Raw genomic sequence first — 22,500 nt, 5'->3', positions numbered from 1 at the left:
TAAAGCGAAATTGCACAGCCTTTATGTAAAAACTGGCTTTAATCTGCGAAGAAACAAGTCCCGCCCCGACACACTCAAGTTCTGGGCCTTTGACGAAGGAATTTTACTCAAACTCCAGGATCGACTTGGTGTCTTTGATGGCGCAGCGTTGTCGTCGGAATTTGACTTAAAAGACACGTGGCTGTATAGTACCTACAGGTATAAGTCACTTTGATAGAGTCATTACGCTTGTGAGACCTCACTTGGATTACGCAGTTCGGTTCAGGCCACCGTACTACATCAGAATGGATATAGAATCCCGAGAAAGAATTCAGAGGAGAATGACAAGACTAATCCCGGGCATTAGGAACCTTGAGTACAGAGACAGGTCAAAGCATCTTAATTTGCACTCCCTCGAGAGACGTAGAGCGAGGGGCGACCTGATAGAGGTGTATAAGTGGAAGTTAGGGCTAAACAAAGGTGATATCACAAAGGTACTCAAACTATCCAACCAGGAGCGAACTCGTAACAATGGTTTTAAATTAGACAAATTTAGATTTAGGCGCGAAATAGGTAAACATTGGTTTGGAAATAGAGTAGTGGACGAGTGGAACAAGTTACCAAACAACATCATTAACTCGAATACGCTGGATAGCTTCAAACACAGGTTGGATGGATATATGAGCAATAGGGGTTGGGTGTAAATGAGACTGCCCAGTATGGACCAATACACCCGCTGCAGTTTCCACCGTCTTATGTTCTTATGTAATATCAGCCTTAAATGTAAACCCCAACTAAATATAACCCCAACCTTACACATGATAACAACCATAACTGTAACAGATAATATACTGTAGGTAAGAGTCTACAAGAGACTCACCTGATCTATTTCACTTCTGTCTGAGAAAAATCTTATTGTGCTTTGTGGTGTTGTTCTTGCAGATGACATGTATAATGGGGGGAGGGAACCTTAGATACACGGTAAACAAACCATTACTGAGGTGCGCCTGATCTTTAACACGAATGGGGACATAGTTTGGCATAGCTCAGTGGTCCCTTACTGCAAGAAATAAAAATCATATTTCACACATAGTTTGTTTACATTTACCACAGCGGAGGGAGTGGGGGTGAAGGGGTGAGGGGCGTAGCCTACTTGACAGGAGGCTAGAGTACCCGACTTTCAAATTGGGTAAACATTGGCAGCGTTCGGTAATACAATTTTGTCGAAAGTTTACGAGGTTAGATTTTCTTTTCTTGAGAATCGATTTTTTAAGACCGTCTTCTGCGTGCGAGGCGAGACGAACATAAAGGTAGTTTTTGAAGATGCCATTAAGGATTTGGACATCTTTTTGAGCATACTATTAATAGATTAGTTCTACTGGCCTTTTTCTCCTCTTTATTCTCTTCTCTATTGCCTCTCCTCACTACCCCTCCATTATATCTCCTCCACCCCTAAAGACCTCTCCCTCTTACTTACCTCCCCTTCTCTCTCCCCACTACTTCATCCATCCCGCTTACCTCTCCCTCCTCCTCCCTACTGCCTCTCCCTTCTCTCCCATCACTCACCTCCTACTTCTCTCCCCATTACCTCTCCCTGGTGACGTCAATCTGCTGCACACCCCTCAAGGAGGTTATTTTAAGCTATGTCAAGATAGCCCCTCCTCCCTCTCTCTTTAATCCTTCCCCCTCCTCCCCCTCCCTCCCTCTCTCCCTCCTTCCCCTCCCCCATCTCCTCCTCTCCCTCTCCCCTTCCCTCCCTCCCCATCTCCTTCCTCCCTCCCTCCCTCCTTCCCTCCTTTCTCCTCCCTCTCCCTCTCTCCTTTCCCTCCCTCCCTCAGCTGATACCTTCACCTCACCACCATTACCCCCACCATCTCCCCTACCACCCCCGCCCACAACCACCACCCCTGCCCACAACCACCACCCCCTGCCCACAACCACCACCCTGCCCACTACCACCCCGCCCACCACCACCACCACTACCAAATTTCGCCCACAAACCACCACCCCCGCCCACCACCACCGTCGTCCAGTGATAGCGGCCCACACACTGGAAATAGCGCTTGACAATTTCTAAAAGGTCGTCTCAGTAATATTGGAGCTGGTGGAACAAACTAATATATTGTACTCTAAGTTCCTAATGTACGTTATGGTACTCAAGAAATTACGTATTAGTACTCAGTTAATCAAGTCATAGTCCTCAAGCGGTTAATATAATCTTTATTTCATTCTCTCTTACCCACTCTCTTTCTTTCTCTCTCTCTCTCTCTTTCTCCTTTCCTCTCTCCTTATGAGTCAATCAATCTATATACATTTTAAGACAACTATATAAATTTGTTGTTCTTTATATATAACTTCACTATAACTTTCCCTGATCAGTAATTATTATGTATATACCTTATAAACCACAAACCTACTAGACTATATAAACCTTCATATAAACCATAGCGACACATTCCCAACTAAAATATAAACCCGAGGAATAAATGTTTCCCATAGCTATACAAATTCATGGAAATTTATATTATTCACTAAAAATATATATATAATCATAACAAATTTCTTTATTTCTTTTTAAACAAGTGTGAAAAATAACGCCACATTTTATACCAATTTTCCTTCATTAGTTTAATTTATACACAACCAAATATTTTTCATCTTTCACAAAAACAAAAATATTATAAAAAAAAAATCTTCGTCTACCAGCAAAATATTTTTAGAATTGAGTTTTTTTTTATTGTGTTTCCTTCTGGTGCTTTGTTTCTGTTCTCTGCCCTCCCCCCACGTAAGCCCTCCTGTTACCCGGGACAGGTGAACTCCTAAATTACTTACCTGTGCCCTGGGGAACGTCTGGGTCTTGTTGTTAGACTTTATATGAGCAGACAGTGTGTGTGTGTGTGTGTGTGTGTGTGTGTGTGTGTGTGTGTGTGTGTGTGTTTTACTTATAAGGAATACATACATATACAAACGGCGATTTACACTACAATATAATACGAAAAAGTGAGTTTTAGTCACCAGAGAACAGAGTGAATACCGGATACTGTACACCACTACGCCTCCAGGGACGGTCTGAACCCTTAGTACAGGAGACGAGCGTTGTATCCACTCAGCCACCGCAGGCCACAGTGACATATACATTACATAAAACAACTGGAACAACAAAAGATAAATAGATAGATAGATAGATAGACGGTGTACTTACTGGAGGCGTCGGTGAGCCAGAGAGCGTAGCGGAAGTAGTGCCAATAGAACCAATGATGTGGGCGACTCATCCCCGGGTGGTGGCGGATGGAGAGGGAGAAGATAAACACCAAGTAGAGGAGGTCGGAGATGGCGAGAGCGGTGAGGTAGTTGTTGGTGGAGGAACGCATCTGTCGCCTAGTGAGCACCACGATGGTCACGGCGTTACCTACCACCCCCACCACCAACACCATGGGCACCAACACCCGCTGCACCACATACCGGGAGATGTCTAGGAACGCCTCGTACCCGCTTATATCAACTATCTCCTGTTCAGAGGCCTCGGTGGCTTCCAGATCTGTGCTGTTGTAGTAGTAGGAGAAGTTACCGTATGGATCTGTGGTGATGGGCGGCTGTAGGGTGGGTGGGGCTAGGGTGGTGAGGGCGGCAGCCAAGAGGGGCGCCGCTGTACTAATATTCAACATAGTGGTGGCGAGGGTGGCGGTAGTGATGATGATACGTTATGCTGACACTGAGAGCCTTTGTGTGTTGCCTTGACGTGTGTTGGTGATGGTGGTCGTCATCGTCACTTTATGAGGCATCACGACACTGCTTTCTTGTTTTCTCTCGTCACAATGTTGAGCGTCTGACCTGCCACCACAACCTGTAGAGAAGAAAGATAACATTAGAATCATCCATATAAAGAATCAGACCAAAGTTTAGGTTAGGTTAGGTTAGGTTACATGATCAATTCTGGATATTATAGTGATTCAGCTTAGGTCCACCAGTCCCGTCTACGCTGCGTTATTAAGTTAGCAGGGACAGTGATCCCAGCGGACACAGGGACCCGGTACACTAGAGTCGAGATGAAAACATAAAATTTCCCAGAAACTTCTCTCCCTAACTGCGGCCTTTTATATTATTTTCTCTCCATCCCTTTGTCCTTTCCTTTCTACTTTACTTTACACTTCCTTTCTCTCATTATCTTTCCTTCCTCTCTTCCTCACCTCCTTTTTCTCTTCCTATTCTTATATTTGGCCTTTCCTCTCTGCTTTCCTTTATTTCCTTCTTTTTTCTTTCCTTTCTCTTATTATCTCTTATTCTTCTCTCTCTCTCTCTCCTTACCTTCACCCCCCTTTTCTATTCCTTTCTCTCCTTCCCTAACCACTTTCCTTCTTTTCCCTCCGTTTTTCTTATTCCCTTTCCCCTTCTCTCCACCTTTAGTCCCTCGCTTTCCTCTCCTCCCCTTTCTCCGTTCCTCATTTATCACCTTCACGATGTCCTTGTTCTCTCCCTTTTTATCCTTCCCTTACCTCCCTCCCTTATCTACCTCTTATCAGTCACTTTATCTCCTACTATGACGCTCTCTAAACCTCTCCATCAGTATCTATAAAGTACAGAATCATGTAAAGTATAAGGTATTTCAGGTTCAACTTACTTATACTTTACGTTGATAACCAAAATTTAGTCAAGGTGGTACATCAGTGTCTGAGGGATGGCGACTACAGCCCTCCTCTCTATAATTAATGTAAACTTTGTATATTTTTCTCCCGATTCTGAAGGTCGTTCAATATCGTATTTTTTTTTTACGGGGAATAGGGGGCCCCCCCCCACAACGGGAGGCAAGACGAGTTTTACGAGCCCACGGCCTTGCCGGCGGTATACAAGATGTCAAATCCACCGAATATTGCCCGTTTAAGTACCTATAAAAGAGAGAGTGAAGCAACATTGCAACTAAGAGAAAGGGAAGAAAGATTGTCAACTAAAGGAGGAGAGTTAATAAGACGAAATGCCTTTGATTCCACCCTATCTAACAGTTGGACAGAAGAAGAGCCACCCCAGATATGAGAGCAGTACTCCAAGTTAGGACGAATGAATCCCTTATATACTTGAAGCAACTGCTCAGGAGTGAAGTAGCTACGGCATCTGTACAGCATTCCCAGCTTTCGGGAGGCAGCTTTAGCAATGTTGTGGATGTGTGGCTTCCATGACATATTAGAGGAAATGGTGAAGTCTAGCATATCTATTTTAGAACTTGGCAGAATGATTGTGTCCTGAAATGTAATTGGTGGGAGATCATCTAATTTAGAAAGTGTAATTGGTAAATACTGAGGTTTATTATTAATGAATTGAACAAGTTTCTACCTCCCAATTCGGAGATGCTGCATAGATCCGCATTGATAGATGAAATGATGTCAGCTCTAGAAACATGTTCATAAACACACACACACACACACACACACACACACACACACACACACACACACACACACACACACATACATACACTTGGTGAGCTTTCTGGATTTTCTACACAAAAACTTGCAGAAACGAAAGACATCACTGGCCGTTGCCCTTGTGGACTTCAGGAAGGCCTTTGACCTTGTTGATCACTGCACTGTTATCAACAAGGCTATTGCACTAAGGCTGCCCACCAACCTGGTCTCATGGCTCACTGATTTCTTGAGTGGACGTCGCCAAGCAGTGAGGTATCAGGGCTCGGTCTCCACATTCCAACACCTCACCTGTGGTGTTCCCCAGGGGACCAAGATGGGACCACTGTGCTTCCTCATCCTGATCAACGGCGCTCTATCGGACACTCCTCACAGGTGGAAGTACGTGGATGACTGCACTGTAGGGGTTTCAGTGGACAACACCGCACCAGACTACTCATCGCTCCAAGGCACCCCGGACAGGCTACAGACATGGACTACAGAGAACAAGGTCACCATCAACCACACCAAAACCGTAGTCATGCACATCAATACCGCCACCACTCCAGTGCAAGCTCCAGCAGTCACAGTGGGTGCCCATCCTCTCCAGTTAGTGCAGTCTGCCAAACTCCTGGGTGTTACCAGAGACCACAAACTGGACTGGAAGGCCCATGTAAACAACACAATCAAGGCAGCCTCGTACCGTCTCTACATGCTACGATGACTCAGGCCACTTGGGGCACCCACACCAGAGCTGAGGACCATCTACAACGCCTTTATTCTCCCCAAACTAACGTATGCGTCACCAGCCTGGTCGTCTTCTCTCAACTCTACCCAACCACGTCAGCAAGAGAAGGTACAGAAAAGGGCCTGCAGAATCATGCTCGGCGCAGAATACTCCGGCTAGACCAACGCTCTCTCCACCCTGGAAATGCCATCCCTCAGTGACCTCCACCACCAAGCACTGGAAAGGTTTGGCCGTGGACTACTGCACCACCCTCGCCATCGCCACCTGCAGTCCCCCACCCAACTCGCGCAGTCCGCCACTACAACAAAATTCAGCCCATAAGAGCCCGCACCGATAGTTATAAGAACAGCACCATCCCATCTATTGTTAAAATAATAAACCACTCCTGATTTATGTACTGCACAGCCCTGTAAATGTATTCAATGCATATTATATCATTATGTCTAAATCTAATGTAAGTCTGTATATTTTCAACCACCGGTTGCAACTCTATTAATAAACCCTTTATTATTATTATTATTATTATTATTTATATTACCAGCGCCTCAGTGAATTAATTAAGAGACAAGACACCCGCCCCTTGAGAGCTGCGTCTTATGATGGAGTGTATCATCATCATCTTCACTCATTATCATCATTAATAGTCATCAATATTATCATCAAGATTCATCATTAATCATCATCATTACCGTATCAATAGTTATCATTATCATCAATCATCGTTATTACCATTATGAAGGCATTATTATGTTCGTCATCAACAACAGTCATCATCATTACCAGTCTCTCTCTCTCTCTCTCTCTCTCTCTCTCTCTCTCTCTCTCTCTCTCTCTCTCATGACACTTGAACAGTTTGATGTCCACACACACACGTCCCCCTGCTGCCACCCTTCACCTTTTCAAGAGAGTTTTATCACCAATATTTATATACCTGGGATTATTTTAGACCCTAGTCTTCTTCTGTGCCTTTGTAATTAATAATGTTATAAACCTTTAGACGAGGTTAATTAGTGTGTAGTGACGAGGGTGTTGATAGTGTCATTGGTTTATTTCAATTGTTTTATCTCTTGAGTGTGTTTTGATCTTGGTGATTCAACTACCAGGGTTGTTAAGTAGCATTATTTTTATTTTAGTGTCTATAACGAACACTTTTTAAGGGATGACGTCATAGGTGTAGAAATTCTGTGTAAAGACGACTATGCAAGGCCGTGTGGGTCTTTCCGTCTCACACCACCACCACCACCACCACTACCTTTATACAGGAGCCAGACAGAAGCGACATGTTTACTGTAGGTGTGTAAGTACTTGCTGTGTCACCATAAACAACGGGGCTGTTTACACCTGGCGGTAGATAACACTAATAAACTAACACACTCAGGCAGGATACAACACACCAGCGCACCATGTTATAATTATATTTTACCTAACAGGACATACAAACACACGTAACTCATTAACATAATACAAAAATACACTGGTTACAAAGTTGACTAAAATATGAACGCAGACTATCCCGTAATTGTGATCTCGGTAATTACAGTAATAGGGAGAACTGTAATGTTATGTAATATCCGAGTCGTCGATAATGTACACATAACGCTGTATTCCACACTTTACGGGTCCACGGTAAAGGGTCATTTTATTATGAGTATGTAAGGAAGTAATTACAATTTAGGTGAGTTATATTTCTAAGTATATTATCACCCTAAAAAATAGTTACTCTCTTAAAAGTAACAGTTACTTAAAATTAGATGCCACCCTTAAAGGTATTAGTTCCCTTAAATGTAACTCCCAGCCTTAAATAAACGTAATATTCTCTTAAAATATGATACCAAAATTACTGTAAATGTAACAACGTCAACTGTAATAAAAATTCACCTATAATGGAATTCTTTAATCAACTTTAAATGCAACCTAACCTCACCACGGTGTTTAGTTATTTTTAATTATCATGTCTCAAATGAACAAATGAGACAGACAAAGAGAGAGAGAGAGAGAGAGAGAGAGAGAGAGAGAGAGAGAGAGAGAGAGAGAGAGAGCAGAACAGGGACTTGATACACATTTTACCAATACAATTCTCACCCGTATTAAAGGTGGCGTGACAGTGGCTTCCCTGTAACACCATTTCAACTTTTCACTAGTACTGCAGACATTCCATTCTTCACTTATATTCACCTCTTGGGTTATCATTCAGTGCTCTACACCTTATACAACAGACAAACAGACACAAGGACAAAGAAACTGATAGATATAACAGCTTTAATATGTAAAAGGACATAAAAAAACGCCTCCAGTCTCGCTTCCAAACATTCTCAGTTCGCCTGATCACGTGGTATGGTCCAAGCAGCGTGATTGGTCAGTTCTCATCCCGGATCTACATAGCCTGATCACGTGGTATGGTACAAGCAGCGTGATTGGTCAGTTCTCATCTCGGATCTACATAGCCTGATCACGTGGTATGGTACAAGCAGCGTGATTGGTCAGTTCTCATCTCGGATCTACATAGCCTGATCACGTGGTATGGTACAAGCAGCGTGATTGGTCAGTTCATCCCGGATCTACAGCCTGATCACATGGCAAGTGATTGGTCAGTTCTCATCCCGGATTCATAGCCTGATCACGTGGTTATGGTACAAGCAGCGTGATTGGTCAGTTCTCATCGGATCTACATAGCCTGATCACGTGGTATGGTACAAGCAGCGTGATTGGTCAGTTCTCATCTCGGATCTACATAGCCTGATCACGTGGTATGGTACAAGCAGCGTGACTGGTCAGTTCTCATCCCGGATCTACATAGCCTGATCACGTGGTATGGTACAAGCAGCGTGATTGGTCAGTTCTCATCTCGGATCTCAGTATGGTCGTGATTGGTCATATGGCCTGATACACGTGGCTGGATCACGTGGTATGGTACAAACAGCGTGATTGGTCAGTTCTCATCTCGGATCTACATAGCCTGATCACGTGGTATGGTCCAAGCAGCGTGATTGGTCAGTTCTCATCCCGGATCTACATAGCCTGATCACGTGGTATGGTACAAACAGCGTGATTGGTCAGTTCTCATCCCGGATCTACATAGCCTGATCACGTGGTATGGTCCAAGCAGCGTGATTGGTCAGTGTGTGCTTGTTGTCATGAAGGAAAACAAAAATGAATCAAGAAGGACGAAAATTGAGAGCTGAGATACGTGTCAATCGACCATCTGGGTGTTGTCAGATGAAACTTGACTTGAAACTAACAGATGAAACTTGAGGCTGAAATAAGAAACTAAAGACTCAAAGAGAGACTCTGTGAAGGTAATAGCGCGTCAGAACTCCGGTACACAGGACAAAAGATGAATGCATTTCTTTCAGCCATTTCTTTCATTCTGGTTCGATACTGCTGGTCCATCATTATGTTCCATGTGTGTGTGTGTGTGTGTGTGTGTGTGTGTGTGTGTGTGTGTGTGTGTGTGTGTCATCTTGTTATTCAGGCATTAACAGTTCTCAGTTGAATGTCTCTGAAGAAAAAACTACGTATGTCATTTTCTTAACCGATTCATTCCTTAATATATTATACGTTTTATCTATAAGAGAAATTATATTAAAAAACCCATTTCCTACAGTTTTATCCTCCAGCATATAATATAAAACAGCTCCAAACACTCGGCTTCACATATATAAAAGTTCCAATATTTTTTTACATATACGATATAGAAGTAAAGCGATTTTGAGAAATATATTATAAAAGTCATCAGAAATCACTCATTAATCTCCCGGCTACCGTGTTTTTCCTATACCAGCAGCTTCAGAGTTATTAAATAAATGTGATGAATTGAGTATCAGGGTAGCGGCTTAACACTGGTGAAAAATGTGAAAGGTTAATAACACGGGGATGAAGAAAAGGCATCAGAATTTAAAAAAAAAGTCACAAAGGGAAGAATTACATTACAATAAAAAATGAAAAAAAATCACTTGAATAACGTTATTTTTTGTTATTTCTTGAATCACAAAATATTTAACATAATTTACCCTCCCCGACAAAAATCACGTAGTTATTACATGATATTAAGCTGATATTGTATACTTGATAATCACAATAAAAACATTTAATGGCGAAAAAAAAATAAAAATAAGAAATAGTAAAAGAGAATAAAATTTTTGTGAATAAAAACGATGAAAAAAGTTTTTGTGAAAGAATCATAAGAATAAGTTACGGAGATAAAACTGCATAAGGTTAACTGTATAAGTACGTAAGGTTAACTGTATAAGTACGTAAGGTTAACTGTATAAGTACGTAAGGTTAACTGTATAAGTACGTAAGGTTAACTGTATAAGTACGTAAGGTTAACTGTATAAGCACGTAAGGTTAACTGTATAAGCACGTAAGGTTAACTGTATAAGCACGTAAGGTTAACTGTATAAGCATGTAAGGTTAACTGTATAAGTACGTAAGGTTAACTGTATAAGTACACTATAAGTCACATAAGGTTAACTGTATAAGCATGGGTTAACTGTATAAGCATGTAAGGTTAACTATGTAGGTTAACTGTATAAGTACGTAAGGTTAACTGTATAAACACGTAAGGTTAACTGTATAAGTACGTAAGGTTAACTGTATAAAAAGCACGTAAGGTTAACTGTATAAGTACGTAAGGTTAACTGTATAAGGCACGCAGGTTAACTGTATAAGTCACATTAGGTTAACTGTATAAGCACGTGGGTTAACTGTATAAGCACAAGTTAACTGTATAAAGCACGCACATAAGGTTAACTGTATAACTGTATAAGCACGTAAGGCTTAGTAAGGCGAGAGACAATGTACGAGTGAACAGACAGTTGGTGATGCCACTATTAATTTCCCTCCCAGACACACTATTACACCAGCGGTAACTTATATCTTCCTTCTGGTGCAGCTTTTCTTGTCTCTCTCTCACACACACACACACACACACACACACACACACACACAGACACACAGACACACACACACACACACACACACACACACACACACACACACACACACACACACACACACACACACACACACACGTAAGAATCGTAGCTTTAATAAGAAGAAAACCAGTGACATAATAAATTCAACTTCTTCATAATATTGACTCACATAAATGTAAACTATCTAACACAGTTTATCAAGACCTGCATAATGCAATGTTTAACCCAGGGTCTGTAGTATGAGTCTCAGTGTAGCCCTTAGATATGTGACCAGTGTTTTGACTACTTCCCGACCATGAACATTTACCTATTCCTGGATCTGTTCACATCATCCCCTTCACTTGTACGTTTACAGGGGCTTGTCATATAAACATTCCACAAATCATTACAATGTGATATGTTTTAATATTGTTTTACTTTAATTTCATGTTTACTATTGCGAGTTTCCTTCTGTCGACTGTAAACAAACACAGGGTTCCCACACTGCACTGAACCTGACGAGCCCCTGTAAACGCACTAGTGAAGGGGACTGTACATTCACTCCAAATCTGTATCTTTACAATTTTGTGGGAGGCAATACGATACAACGGGTGAAGGATGTAGACAACCCTACCATGACAACAGAACCCCTCCGTGAAGAAACTTTTTTGGTAGAGAGTTACATAGTAATCTTTCTCCTATACTGATCACAACACAGCAGACTGTTAGGTTAATTTCTGAGGTTTTTCTTAATTTCTGAGGTTTTTCATATTACTTTTCTGTGGTTCAATGAAACTCCATCTATGTGCTCTCACTTTACCTGCAAGTCATTAACAAATAAGCTCTTGGGGATCCTAGACCTTGGACGTTTATTAGACACTATATGTCTGTACAGCTGAGGCACAATATCCCCTGGACACTCGGCAGCACCTGGCATGTAAGTACTTGAGGATCATTGGGTGAAGGAGGGAGGTATTATAACTTTTTCTGATATTTCTTTGGATTATTTTTTTTTGTCATTTTGTGGTTCCGATATAATGTGACAAAAAGCAGAATTATTATATATAAACCAATTATATATACAGTATAGCATAACCCAGAAGTAAATGTCAGATATTACCAACTGTTCGGAGGATTTTGACAGCAACTGTGACTCACCATCCAACCAACACAAAACTCTCATGAGACGTAATATTCATCCTAGTAAATCGCCAATAAAAATCCTCTCCAATGGCAGTTAAAAACGAGTATATTCATCTATCAGTTACATTCTAATTAACACAAAACTCGCGTAAAAGACGACGGATTAATCTTAGTTAATCGCCTTAGGAGGAAAACGCCCTAGAAAAATGTCCTCAACGTTGGAAGGTTAAATATATCTCTGGACAGTGTGACCAGGTAGGGACAGGACAGACCGACCACACTATAATACGTTATACGCCAGAGCACACTTGGGCTTCCCGGATTCACATTTCACCATTGAGAGACGCAGGGAGGAGGACCGTAGCCCGATTTAGCTAGGATGTGGACAAGTAAAGCTGCGTTACCAAGGACATGGGTAAGTGAATGTGTGGTACCCACTCTCTCGCTTTCACTTCTCCTCTCTCGCTTTCGCTTTCACTCTCTCTCTCTCCAACCAAAGCTCATCAGAAAGCACCGCATCATCCATACATCACCTACCACCACCATCCACTACTACCACTACCACCACCCCCCCACCACTACCACCATCCACCACCCCTACCACTATTACCACTACCACCACCGCTACAACCCACCACCATCCACTACCACCACCTACCATCACCATCCACTACTACCACTACCACCACCTACCACCACCACAACCACCATCGCACAAACAATGACCCAACAACACCCACTACATATAAACCAATTACCCTCAAAACAACGAGTGTTCACAAGTGTTCGAAAAAATATAATCCGTGAGCCAGGGCAAGTCGCTATAATGGACGGCTGCCCATTACACTCCCAAGTCCTATAATCATCTATAATTTATGGAGAGTTTGGAAATAATCTTATTCTGTTAAGGTGGAGTAAAAATATGGTGTTTCAAGGCTCACGGATGGTTAATGATGGATGGAGGGAAGGTTAATGTTACGATATTAGGGTCTTTATAATGACTTGGGGGTTAAAGTTAGTGGTTAATGTTCTAATCATGACGGATGGTTAGATGGACGGATGAATGGATGAAAAGATAGATGGATAGACGTGGATACGAGATGGATGAAGAGTTAAATACATGATCATGGCAAATGGATAGATGGATGGAAAGGTATGGATAGAGGTGGGTGGGGAGGTGTGGATAGAGGTGGGTGGGGAGGTGTGGATAGAGGTGGGTGGAGAGGTGTGGATAGAGGTGGGTGGGGAGGTGTGGATAGAGGTGGGTGGGGAGGTGTGGATAGAGGTGGGTGGGGAGGTGTGGATAGAGGTGGGTGGAGAGGTGTGGATAGAGGTGGGTGGAGAGGTGTGGATGGAGGTGGGTGGAGAGAATGAAACACAATATACTCAGAAGTTTTTTCCACACACACTTTTTCTCTATTCTTTCGCTTTCTTTTATTCTTTCTCTGTCCCCAGCTTTCGCCTAGGGTGGAAGAGGAGAGAAGAGAAAGCTGGGGAGAGGGAAAGGAAAATGGCAGAGGGCACGTGGAGAAAGTGACGGGAGAAAATTGGAACATCAAATTGTAAGATTTCTCTACTTTCTCTTCCTCATACACCTCACGCAACGTAGAGAAAGTAACAAAAGAAAATATAGAAAGTGACGGGAGAAAGTTAGAACATTAAGTAGCAAGACACTCTCTCTCTCTCTCTCTCTCTCTCTCTCTCTCCCTCTCTCTCTTTCTCTCTCTCTCTCTCTCTTATCCTCACTTAACGCAAAGAAAGTAGCATTAGAAAGTACAATACACAGTCGAGTAGAAAGAAAGCAACAAGGGTAAAGTTGAAAAGACAAGTAGCAATATTGCACACACAAACTATTTCATACACACACATTATAGAAGGCCAAAACTAGTAGAGAAAACGACAGGACACACACACACACACACACACACACACACACACACACACACACACACACACAGTCATCAATCTCTTCAGTGGAAATAACTTCGTCACCATTATTTCCACCGTCGCCACACGCCACCACCCTCCGCTGAGTCGTACACCCCAACTAAGCTTTCAGAAGAAAACCTTAATTACTTCAATAGGATTTAAGCTGAAATTCAGGAAAGCCGTTTTGTTGAGTTATATTGAGAGTGTAAGCTGACTAGAATTGTAATCACGTGTAACTAATTAGAGTAATGGAATATCAATAAAATTAATTAGTATTCTCTATCAATGGTATTTTTCATGTCTTTATTTGTATTAGTTAATTTATTACAGTAAAATGTGTCTCAACCTTCGATAAAGTCTCAACCAACTTAACATATTGAAGGCGTAAACACTGTATTGGAAAGATCTTGCCTTATGGAGTGTCTTGAATAATAATAATAATAATAATAATAATAATAATAATAATAATAATAATAATAATAATAATAAAGACAGGATATATAATATTCAAGGTACGTATGACAGGTGTGACAGACCCTGGTACCTGTACTGTTAACCTGTGGGTCAGCGGGAAGGAAGGTCATACAACAGTGACCCTACCTGGGGGAGTGAGGGAGCAGTACAGTACAAGGATATACTCTACTATACTTCTAGGTATATTCAGTATTTACGAGGGTATATCTCCTATGTTAATTGTGTAGATGAGTATATCACTTTTTTCAACAGACTAGAACTTCAAATCTAACCTAACCTGACCTAACCTAACCTAACATGACCTAACCTGACCTGACCTGACCTAACCTAACCTGACCAGAGCACCACAACACTTGAAGCTGTAGCCCTCCACCATTACCTGCCCTCAACACCTCACCACCCTCGAGAACAAGAAAATATCCCGTTCCTGTCCTGTTTTATACATGTCGTCTCTCGTCCCTACAGAAAGACCCAGAAGGACTAAGATGTTTATACACAACAGCAATATCCCGCCCCCCCCCCACCCACCCTTTCAAATACCTACCCAGTTACATAACATTTCTGTCAGGTCACACACAACGTCTCAATACCCAGTTCGCAAGAGGCCTAGACTGTACAGGATAAGTCAGTCAATAAGCTACCAAGCCAAGTTAGTCTGCTAGTGAGAAAAATCACCTCAAAAAATATTACAGAAACAGAGAGAAAAATATGACACTACTCTGACTCGTCACCGGGACACGCTGTCAAAGGGATGTGTCTTACTGTGTAGGGGAGTTGAAAGGACAGCTGGCAGGTCTTTGGGAAACAATATTATCTTTACCTACGAGCTGGTGTGTGTGTGTGTGTGTTCTAGCGACGGAATAACACTTAGGGGAGGGAGGCGTTAAGTAGTGGAGGTTGTTAAGTAAGGAAGGAATTTCTGATGGAATGGAGAGTTTAATTAAGTGAAGTCAAAATTCCTGAAGTAAAAGCCGGTTTGCTCACGTACGACAAGACGGCCTGAAGTAAGGAGTGATTCTATTGAAGCAAGAGAGGATCTTCCCGGGTGGAGGAGACTGTATAACGAGATGATCTGAGTCAGAGGAGAGGAGTGACTACCAGGAGAGTTTGGAGGAGAGGTGGAGGGGAGGTGGAGGGGAGGTGGTGGAGGAGGAGATGTGGTGGTGGAGGAGGAGGAGAAGAAGGAAGAGAAGGAAGAGAATGGGAAGAAGGAAGAGAAAAAGAAGAAGGAAGAGAAGAAGAAGAAGGAAGAGAAAGAGAAGAAGGAAGAGAGAGAGGAGAAGGAAGAGAGAGAGGAGAAGGAAGAGAAGGAAAAGAAGGAAGAGAAGGAAAAGAAGGAAGAGAAGAATAAGAAGGAAGAGAAGAATAAGAAGGAAGAGAAAGAATGAAGAAGAGGGAGAATGAAGGAGAAGAAGAACAAGAGCAACAACAACAAAACACCTATCCCTAACACGGTAAAAACACAAAAACACTATTACTCAGATCAGTGAAGGCAGGTACTAAGCTTAATTAAATCCATCCATATCCCACCTTGTGAGTCACGCTACAGGTTAATTACTGAACACCTGTGTTATATACTAGGGCGTTACCTGTACGAAACAATACAAGATGGGGATAATGTGTCTCATACGGCATAAATCTTAAGGAACTGTTATTAATAGTTGTCGAGGGGGTGGTGATGGTGGGTGGTGATGGTGATGATGGTGGGTGGTGATGGTGGTGGTGATGGTGGGTGGTGATGGTGGTGATGGTGGGTGGTGATGATGGTGGGTGGTGATGGTGGTGATGGTGGTGGTGATGGTGGGTGGTGATGGTGGTGGTGATGGTGGGTGGTGATGGTGGTGAGGTGGTGTGGTGATGGTGGTGGTGGTGGTGGTGGTGGGTGGTGATGGTGGGTGGTGGTGGTGGTGGGTGGTGATGGTGGGTGTGTGGTGGGTGGTGGTGGTGGTGTGGTGGTGGGTGGTGGTGGTGAGGTGGGGTGGTGATGGTGGTGGTGATGGTGGATGGTGATGAGGTGGGTGGTGGGTGGTGGTGGTGGGGTGGGTGGTGATGATGGTGGTGATGTGGGCAGTGATGGTGATGGTGGTGATGGTGGGTGGTGATGGTGGTGATGGTGGGGTGATGGTGGTGGGTGGTGATGGTGGTGGTGATGGTGGTGATGGTGGTGGTGGGTGGTGGGTGGTGATGGTGGGTGGTGATGGTGGTGATGGTGGTGGTGGGTGGTGGTGGGTGGTGATGGTGGGTGGTGGTGGTGTGGTGGGTGGTGATGGTGGTGATAATGGGGATGAAGGAGAATAAGAGGACAAAAAGATAGAAGAAACAAATACAATAACAAGGACAGACACATAAACACGTACTGTACTTACTTAAAACTGGTATACAATTAACTGGTGTACATTACAATAGGTGGTTTGGTCAGGCCAGGTACAGGAAGCAACACACACACACACACACACACACACACACACACACACACACACATAGACAGTGAAGGCTACAGACAGTTAGTAAAGTAGACAGACAGACAGACACACCGTCACATTATCTATCAATTAGTACCACTGTTCCCCTTACATCTTCCCCTCTCTTCCCCCTTCTTCCCATCACCCTCTGTACTAATGATGGGTCCTCCATTCCCCTTCAGTTTCCTGTCAATGGGTAATTAACTGTCTCGTTGCCTGGACAATGTCTCCCCTCCCACTCTCTCCCCTTGGACGGGATGGAATGGAGTCAGTCTGGAAGGGGAATAAAGAGGAATGATGGAAGAGAGAGAGAGAGAGAGAGGTAAGAGTGAATGAGAGGTTAGAGATGAGGATATATGAGGGAGAAAAGGATGAAGTGAGGAAAAAGGAAGGGAAGGAAGAGAAGGAGGAGGAGGAGGAGGAAGAGAAGTAGATGGAGGAAGAGGAAGAGGAGACGGAGAAAGAGGAGAAGGAAGGAGAAGAGGAGGTCGATGAGAAGGATGAGAAGGAGGAGGAAGAGGCGAGGAAGATGCCAGAGATACAATTCCCAGCTCACCATTGAGGAATATTCTGCTCATGAACACAGGAATTCTATAAGTAATTGCGTTAAGTATTTATGGGAAGTATTAAACCAAGAGGAGACGAATTAAACCGGCCTAAACCAAGATAAGAGCAGCAAACTAGCTATAAACCAATAGAACACACATTAAACCGACTATAAACCAAGATATAAGCATTAAACTAGCCTTAAACCAAGAGGGGAAATATTAAACTGAAAGAAAAAATAAACCAAGATTAAAACATTGAAAAGTCAATTAAACCCCAAACTATTTAATAAATCAATTAGAGAAATAAAACTAAGACAAGATGCAATAAACCACGACAAAAGAAATCCTACTAATACAAAAATATATAAAACGCTATAAAACACATCAGTTAAACCTGAGAACAACAGAATAAACCGATAAACCAAAAAAAAACTGAAACAATGTAAAAATAATAACAGAAAAAAAGGTTTAAAAACGAATTAAACCAAACAACAAAACATTTAAAACAAAAGAAAACAAATCAATTAACCAAGCTAGAACAATTAAACCAATACATAAAACAATTTAAACCATATACCAAGCAAATAAAAAAATCATTTTAGCTAAACCAAAACAACAATAAACCCACATCGAAACAGAACTAAACACTGACGTCAGAAGCGCCCCTCCCCCTCCCCCCAAGCCTTTTAAATAATAGACAACCGCCGACTGTGTGTACTCAGAGCCCGCACACACACACACACACACTCACACACACACACACTTCATATACCCATAATAACAGCTTCAAGTCCTGTTTATTGCTTTATAAATTATCTTGATGTAGCATAAATAAAGTCAATTACTTTATTCCCGGTAGACTTTACTTTACACTGTTGTTAAAAATAGATCTGTAACGTAACATAAAATTCACGCTGGTACTCCTGAGGGTGGAAGTGTTTGTGTGTGAAGAGCCAGTTCGACCACAGACTCTAGTAGTGTTTGTGTGTGAAGCGCCAGTTCGACCACAGACTCTATTAGTGTTTGTGTGTGAAGCACCAGTTCGACCTCAGACTCTATTAGTGTTTGTGTGTGAAGCGCCAGTTCGACCTCAGGCTCTATTAGTGTTTGTGTGTGAAGCGCCAGTTCGACCACAGACTCTGTTAGTGTTTGTGTGTGAAGCGCCAGTTCGACCTCAGACTCTATTAGTGTTTGTGTGTGAAGCGCCAGTTCGACCACAGACTCTAGTATTCTTGTGGTCTCGTGGGATAGTCGGGGTGACCAGAGGGAATTAGATCAGAGGATGGATGGAGAGGGGTTCCAACCAAGGTACCAGTGTGTAGCTTGACTATAACAACGTGTTGGCCTTGATGTGTATCCCCCAATGGGTTTAAGAGGGTCATATTATGTCACAATAAGAGGAGAATTAGATTCCCTCGTCCAGCTTGAACCAGACGGCCAGCAGTACTTAGCGATATATTGTTGGACTCGTATTTGTTAAAGGAGAACTGGCTGGTGAATTCGATTTTGAACTAGACTTTCTGGAACGGCTTTGTGGGCTACCAGACATATGTTCCGTTCAGTGATAGGCATAATGTTGTTGGTGCGGCTGGGCAGTCACACACGCCTCCACCAATCCTGACGAAGCACCTAAGACACTACACGCTTTGTGGAGATCATCTACTGGCCCCTGCTGTACGGGTTCCCCTCTGAGCTGAATAAAATCGCCAGGCGTTAACTAAACAAAATATTAAAAGTGGCGTCCCCGTAGTGAAGGTGGAGGCGACAGTGGCATTATAACACAGTAAGACCCCTAGCGGACAGTAAACTATTTATTCTGTCACACCGAAGATAACCAGTAAAAGGTTCTTACAATTTTTGTCAACGTCGGAGTGGACGGTATGCTCCCCTGAGACGGAAGACGACAGCTTGTTGGTTTCAGTACCAGAGTGAATAAACAGATCTATTACCCAGAACAATGTAATCCCAGGATCACATTCACTTGGAAAATATTCATTAAAATAGACCAAGTTTATTCTGATATTCTGGAACAAGGTTGATGACGTAATGGGTGTTATACTCAGTGTTCATAAGGATCATTTTCAAAACTTCGCTCCTCAATCAGACGGCTTTCATGTCTCACTGACTACATTGGGTAAGGTTAACTTAGGTTAGGTTAGGTTAGGTTTAGTTCCTCTCTCACCCTCACACACACCTCCCTCACCTCTGCCCACACATCCCTCACACACACCTCCCTCACCTCTGCCCACACCTCCCTCACCCCTGCCCACACCTCCCTCACCCCTGCCCACACCTCCCCCACACCTCCCTCACACCTCCCTTACTCCCTACACCCTCCCCTCACCCCTACCCACCTCCCCCCACCTCCCCACTCCCCATACCTGCCCCACATCCCTCACCCCTGCCCACCTCCCTCACCCTGCCCACACCTCCCTCACCCCTGCCCACCTCCCTCACCCCTGCCCACCTCTCACCTGCCCACACCTCCCACCTCCCACCTGCCCACACCTTCCTCCTTCTCTCCCCTGCCCACACCTCCCTCACCCCTACCCACACCTCCCTCACTCCTGCCCACACATCCCTCACCCCTGCCCACACCTCCCTCACCCCTGCCCACACCTCCCTCACATATCTAAGAGCTCACTAACGTTCACACAACACTGGAGGCTCCCGTTGATTTAGTACCTACTGTAGGGTAAAGGATGATCACCCTTCCTCAACCACAGTCACGTCTACTGGCCCGTGTGTGTGTGATTCTGTCAATGTTCCAGGTTCTGTGTTCATGTTCCTCTGTTTCGTCTGTTGTGTGTCTGAGTAACTGTGTGTCTGAGTAGCTGTGTGTCTCACTATGTCTCCTCGGTCTCTCACTGTCTTTCTTCCTCTCTCACTCTTTTCCCTTGTCTCTCACTCTTTCTCTCTCCACTTTCCTTTACTGTCTCACCCTCTCCCTTCTCCTCCTCTCTCCTTCCTTTCACCTCTCCTCTCACCCTCCCTCCTCCTTCCCTCTCGTTCTCTCATTATCTCCTCCCTTTCCTATACTTCCTTTCCTCACCCTCTCCCTCATTTCCCATTCTTCCTACCCTCTCTTTCTCTCCTCCTCCCTCCAGCCAGACGGAGAGGGAAGGGGAGACCACCAACCCTGGGTAATAGGGGTCAGTGGTAATGAACAGTGTCTAATGTGTTGACGACCAGCTGTAGTGAGACTGAACCTGTTCTTTGAATTAATTTTTTACTGTGGTGTGTGTGTGTGTGTGTGTGTGTTTATGATGCAGGAATAATGTAGTTAACTTGAAACTATGCAACTGGAAAACGAGATTACACGAGGCTGGTTGGTACTTGTATGGTGGTGGAAAAGGCATTCGTGAACTACTGTGTTAAATCTTTCCTCTCTCTCTCTCTCTTCCTGTCTCTCTCTTCCCCTGTCTCTCTCTCTTCCTCTCTCTCTCTCTCTCTCTCTCTCTCTCTCTCTCTCTCTCTCTCTCTCTCTCTCTACTCGACTCTTTAAGGAAAATAGACGGACAGAGAGAGAGAGAGGGTAATGAAAGTGTAATGACTCCTGAGAATGACCTTTCAAGGATGACCGTGGTGAGTAAGGTGGTCACTGGAGAGAGGTAGTCATTCCCTCCCACTCTAAAACCAACAGTTCACTCACAGTCACAAATTTTTCTAGGTTTATAGGAATTCCGATTTATAGGAATTCCGATTTATAGGAATTCTGGTTTATAGGAATTCCAGTTTATATGAATTCCAGTTTCCAAGAATTCCAGTTTATAGGAAATCCAGTTTATGAAAATCTGGTTTGTAGGAATTCCAGTTTATGAAAAATCATGTTTATAAGAAATCCGGTTTATAGGAATTCCAGTTTATAAGAATTCTGGTTTTTAGGAATTCAAGTTTATAGGAAATCCAATTTATAAAAAATCTGGTTGATAGGAATTCTGGTTTATAAGAATTCCGGTTTATACGAACTCGGGTTTATAAGAATTCCAATTTATAAGAATTACAGTTTATAGAAATTCCAGTTTATAAAAAATCCAGTTTATAGGAATTCCGGTTTATAGAAATTCCAGTTTATAGGAATTCCGGTTTATAGGAATTCCGGTTTATAGGAATTCCGGTTTACAGCGATAAGGACGAGACTTTCAGCCACAAACACAGGAATTAGTCGCCAGTCAGAGACCACAGCCTCTTCCTTGATGACTCCACTATGAGGCCCACCAGAGCAGGTGTGTGGAGGAGCAAGAGACGTGTTATTGTAAAATGTCTGTCCTGGTGATTACCTCGTGGTGGTGACCCAACAGTTGCTGTAATTACTCTACGGCGCTTAATGGCTTACAGGGCTTAACAATGTCATTACGTGTACCTGTTGCTCCTAGTTTTGTTTGTGTGGGGGGGAGGGGCATTTTCATTTTCTCCCTCTCTCTTTTTATTCTTTATTCTCTTTCTCTCTCTGTCTGTCTGTGTCTGTATTTCAATCTCTTGTCTTTCTCTCATTCTCTTAAATTCTCTCTCTGTTTATCTATCAATTTCTATCTGTAAGTCTTTTTATCTCATCTCTCTCTCTCTCTCTCTCTCTCTCTCTCTCTCTCTCTCTCTCTCTCTCCTGTTCTCCATTATCTCCATTCTTCCTTCTCCTGTCCCTTTATTTCATCTCCATTTTCGTCACTTCTTCTCCATCGTTTCTTTTTCTCTTTCTATCCTATCTGTTCTTATCATCATTTCTCTTCCTTCTTCCATCCCTTCATCTTTCTTTTATCTGTCTCTTTCTTTCTTTATCTGTCCTCACTCAACCCCCCCCTTCTTTTATTTTCAACCATTTCCCCTCTTCCTCCATCATCTATTATCCTGTTTTATTGCTTTTCCCCATTGTATCACCTATTTTACTCCTCTTTACTCTCTTACTTCCCT

At 43.0% G+C, this 22,500-nt stretch overlaps 1 protein-coding gene across 3 annotated transcripts in view; it reads right to left on the bottom strand.

The window, feature by feature from the left end:
* Window positions 1-22,500, bottom strand: part of LOC121873591 (FMRFamide receptor-like) — a 199,176-nt gene that overhangs the window by 53,320 nt on the left and 123,356 nt on the right. For all 3 annotated transcript variants that reach the window (XM_042377229.1, XM_042377228.1, XM_042377230.1), the window contains one exon: window positions 3,182-3,823. In XM_042377229.1, coding sequence (XP_042233163.1) covers window positions 3,182-3,644 — 463 coding nt within the window. In that variant the 5' untranslated portion in view covers window positions 3,645-3,823. The remainder of the gene's footprint in view (window positions 1-3,181; window positions 3,824-22,500) is intronic.

Source organism: Homarus americanus, unplaced genomic scaffold (genome assembly GCF_018991925.1).
Source record: "Homarus americanus isolate GMGI-L3 unplaced genomic scaffold, GMGI_Hamer_2.0 scaffold22688, whole genome shotgun sequence".
Classification (NCBI taxonomy): Eukaryota; Metazoa; Arthropoda; class Malacostraca; order Decapoda; family Nephropidae; genus Homarus; species Homarus americanus.
Note: the sequence above shows the minus strand (reverse complement) of the source record. Positions and strands in the feature narration are given on the sequence as shown.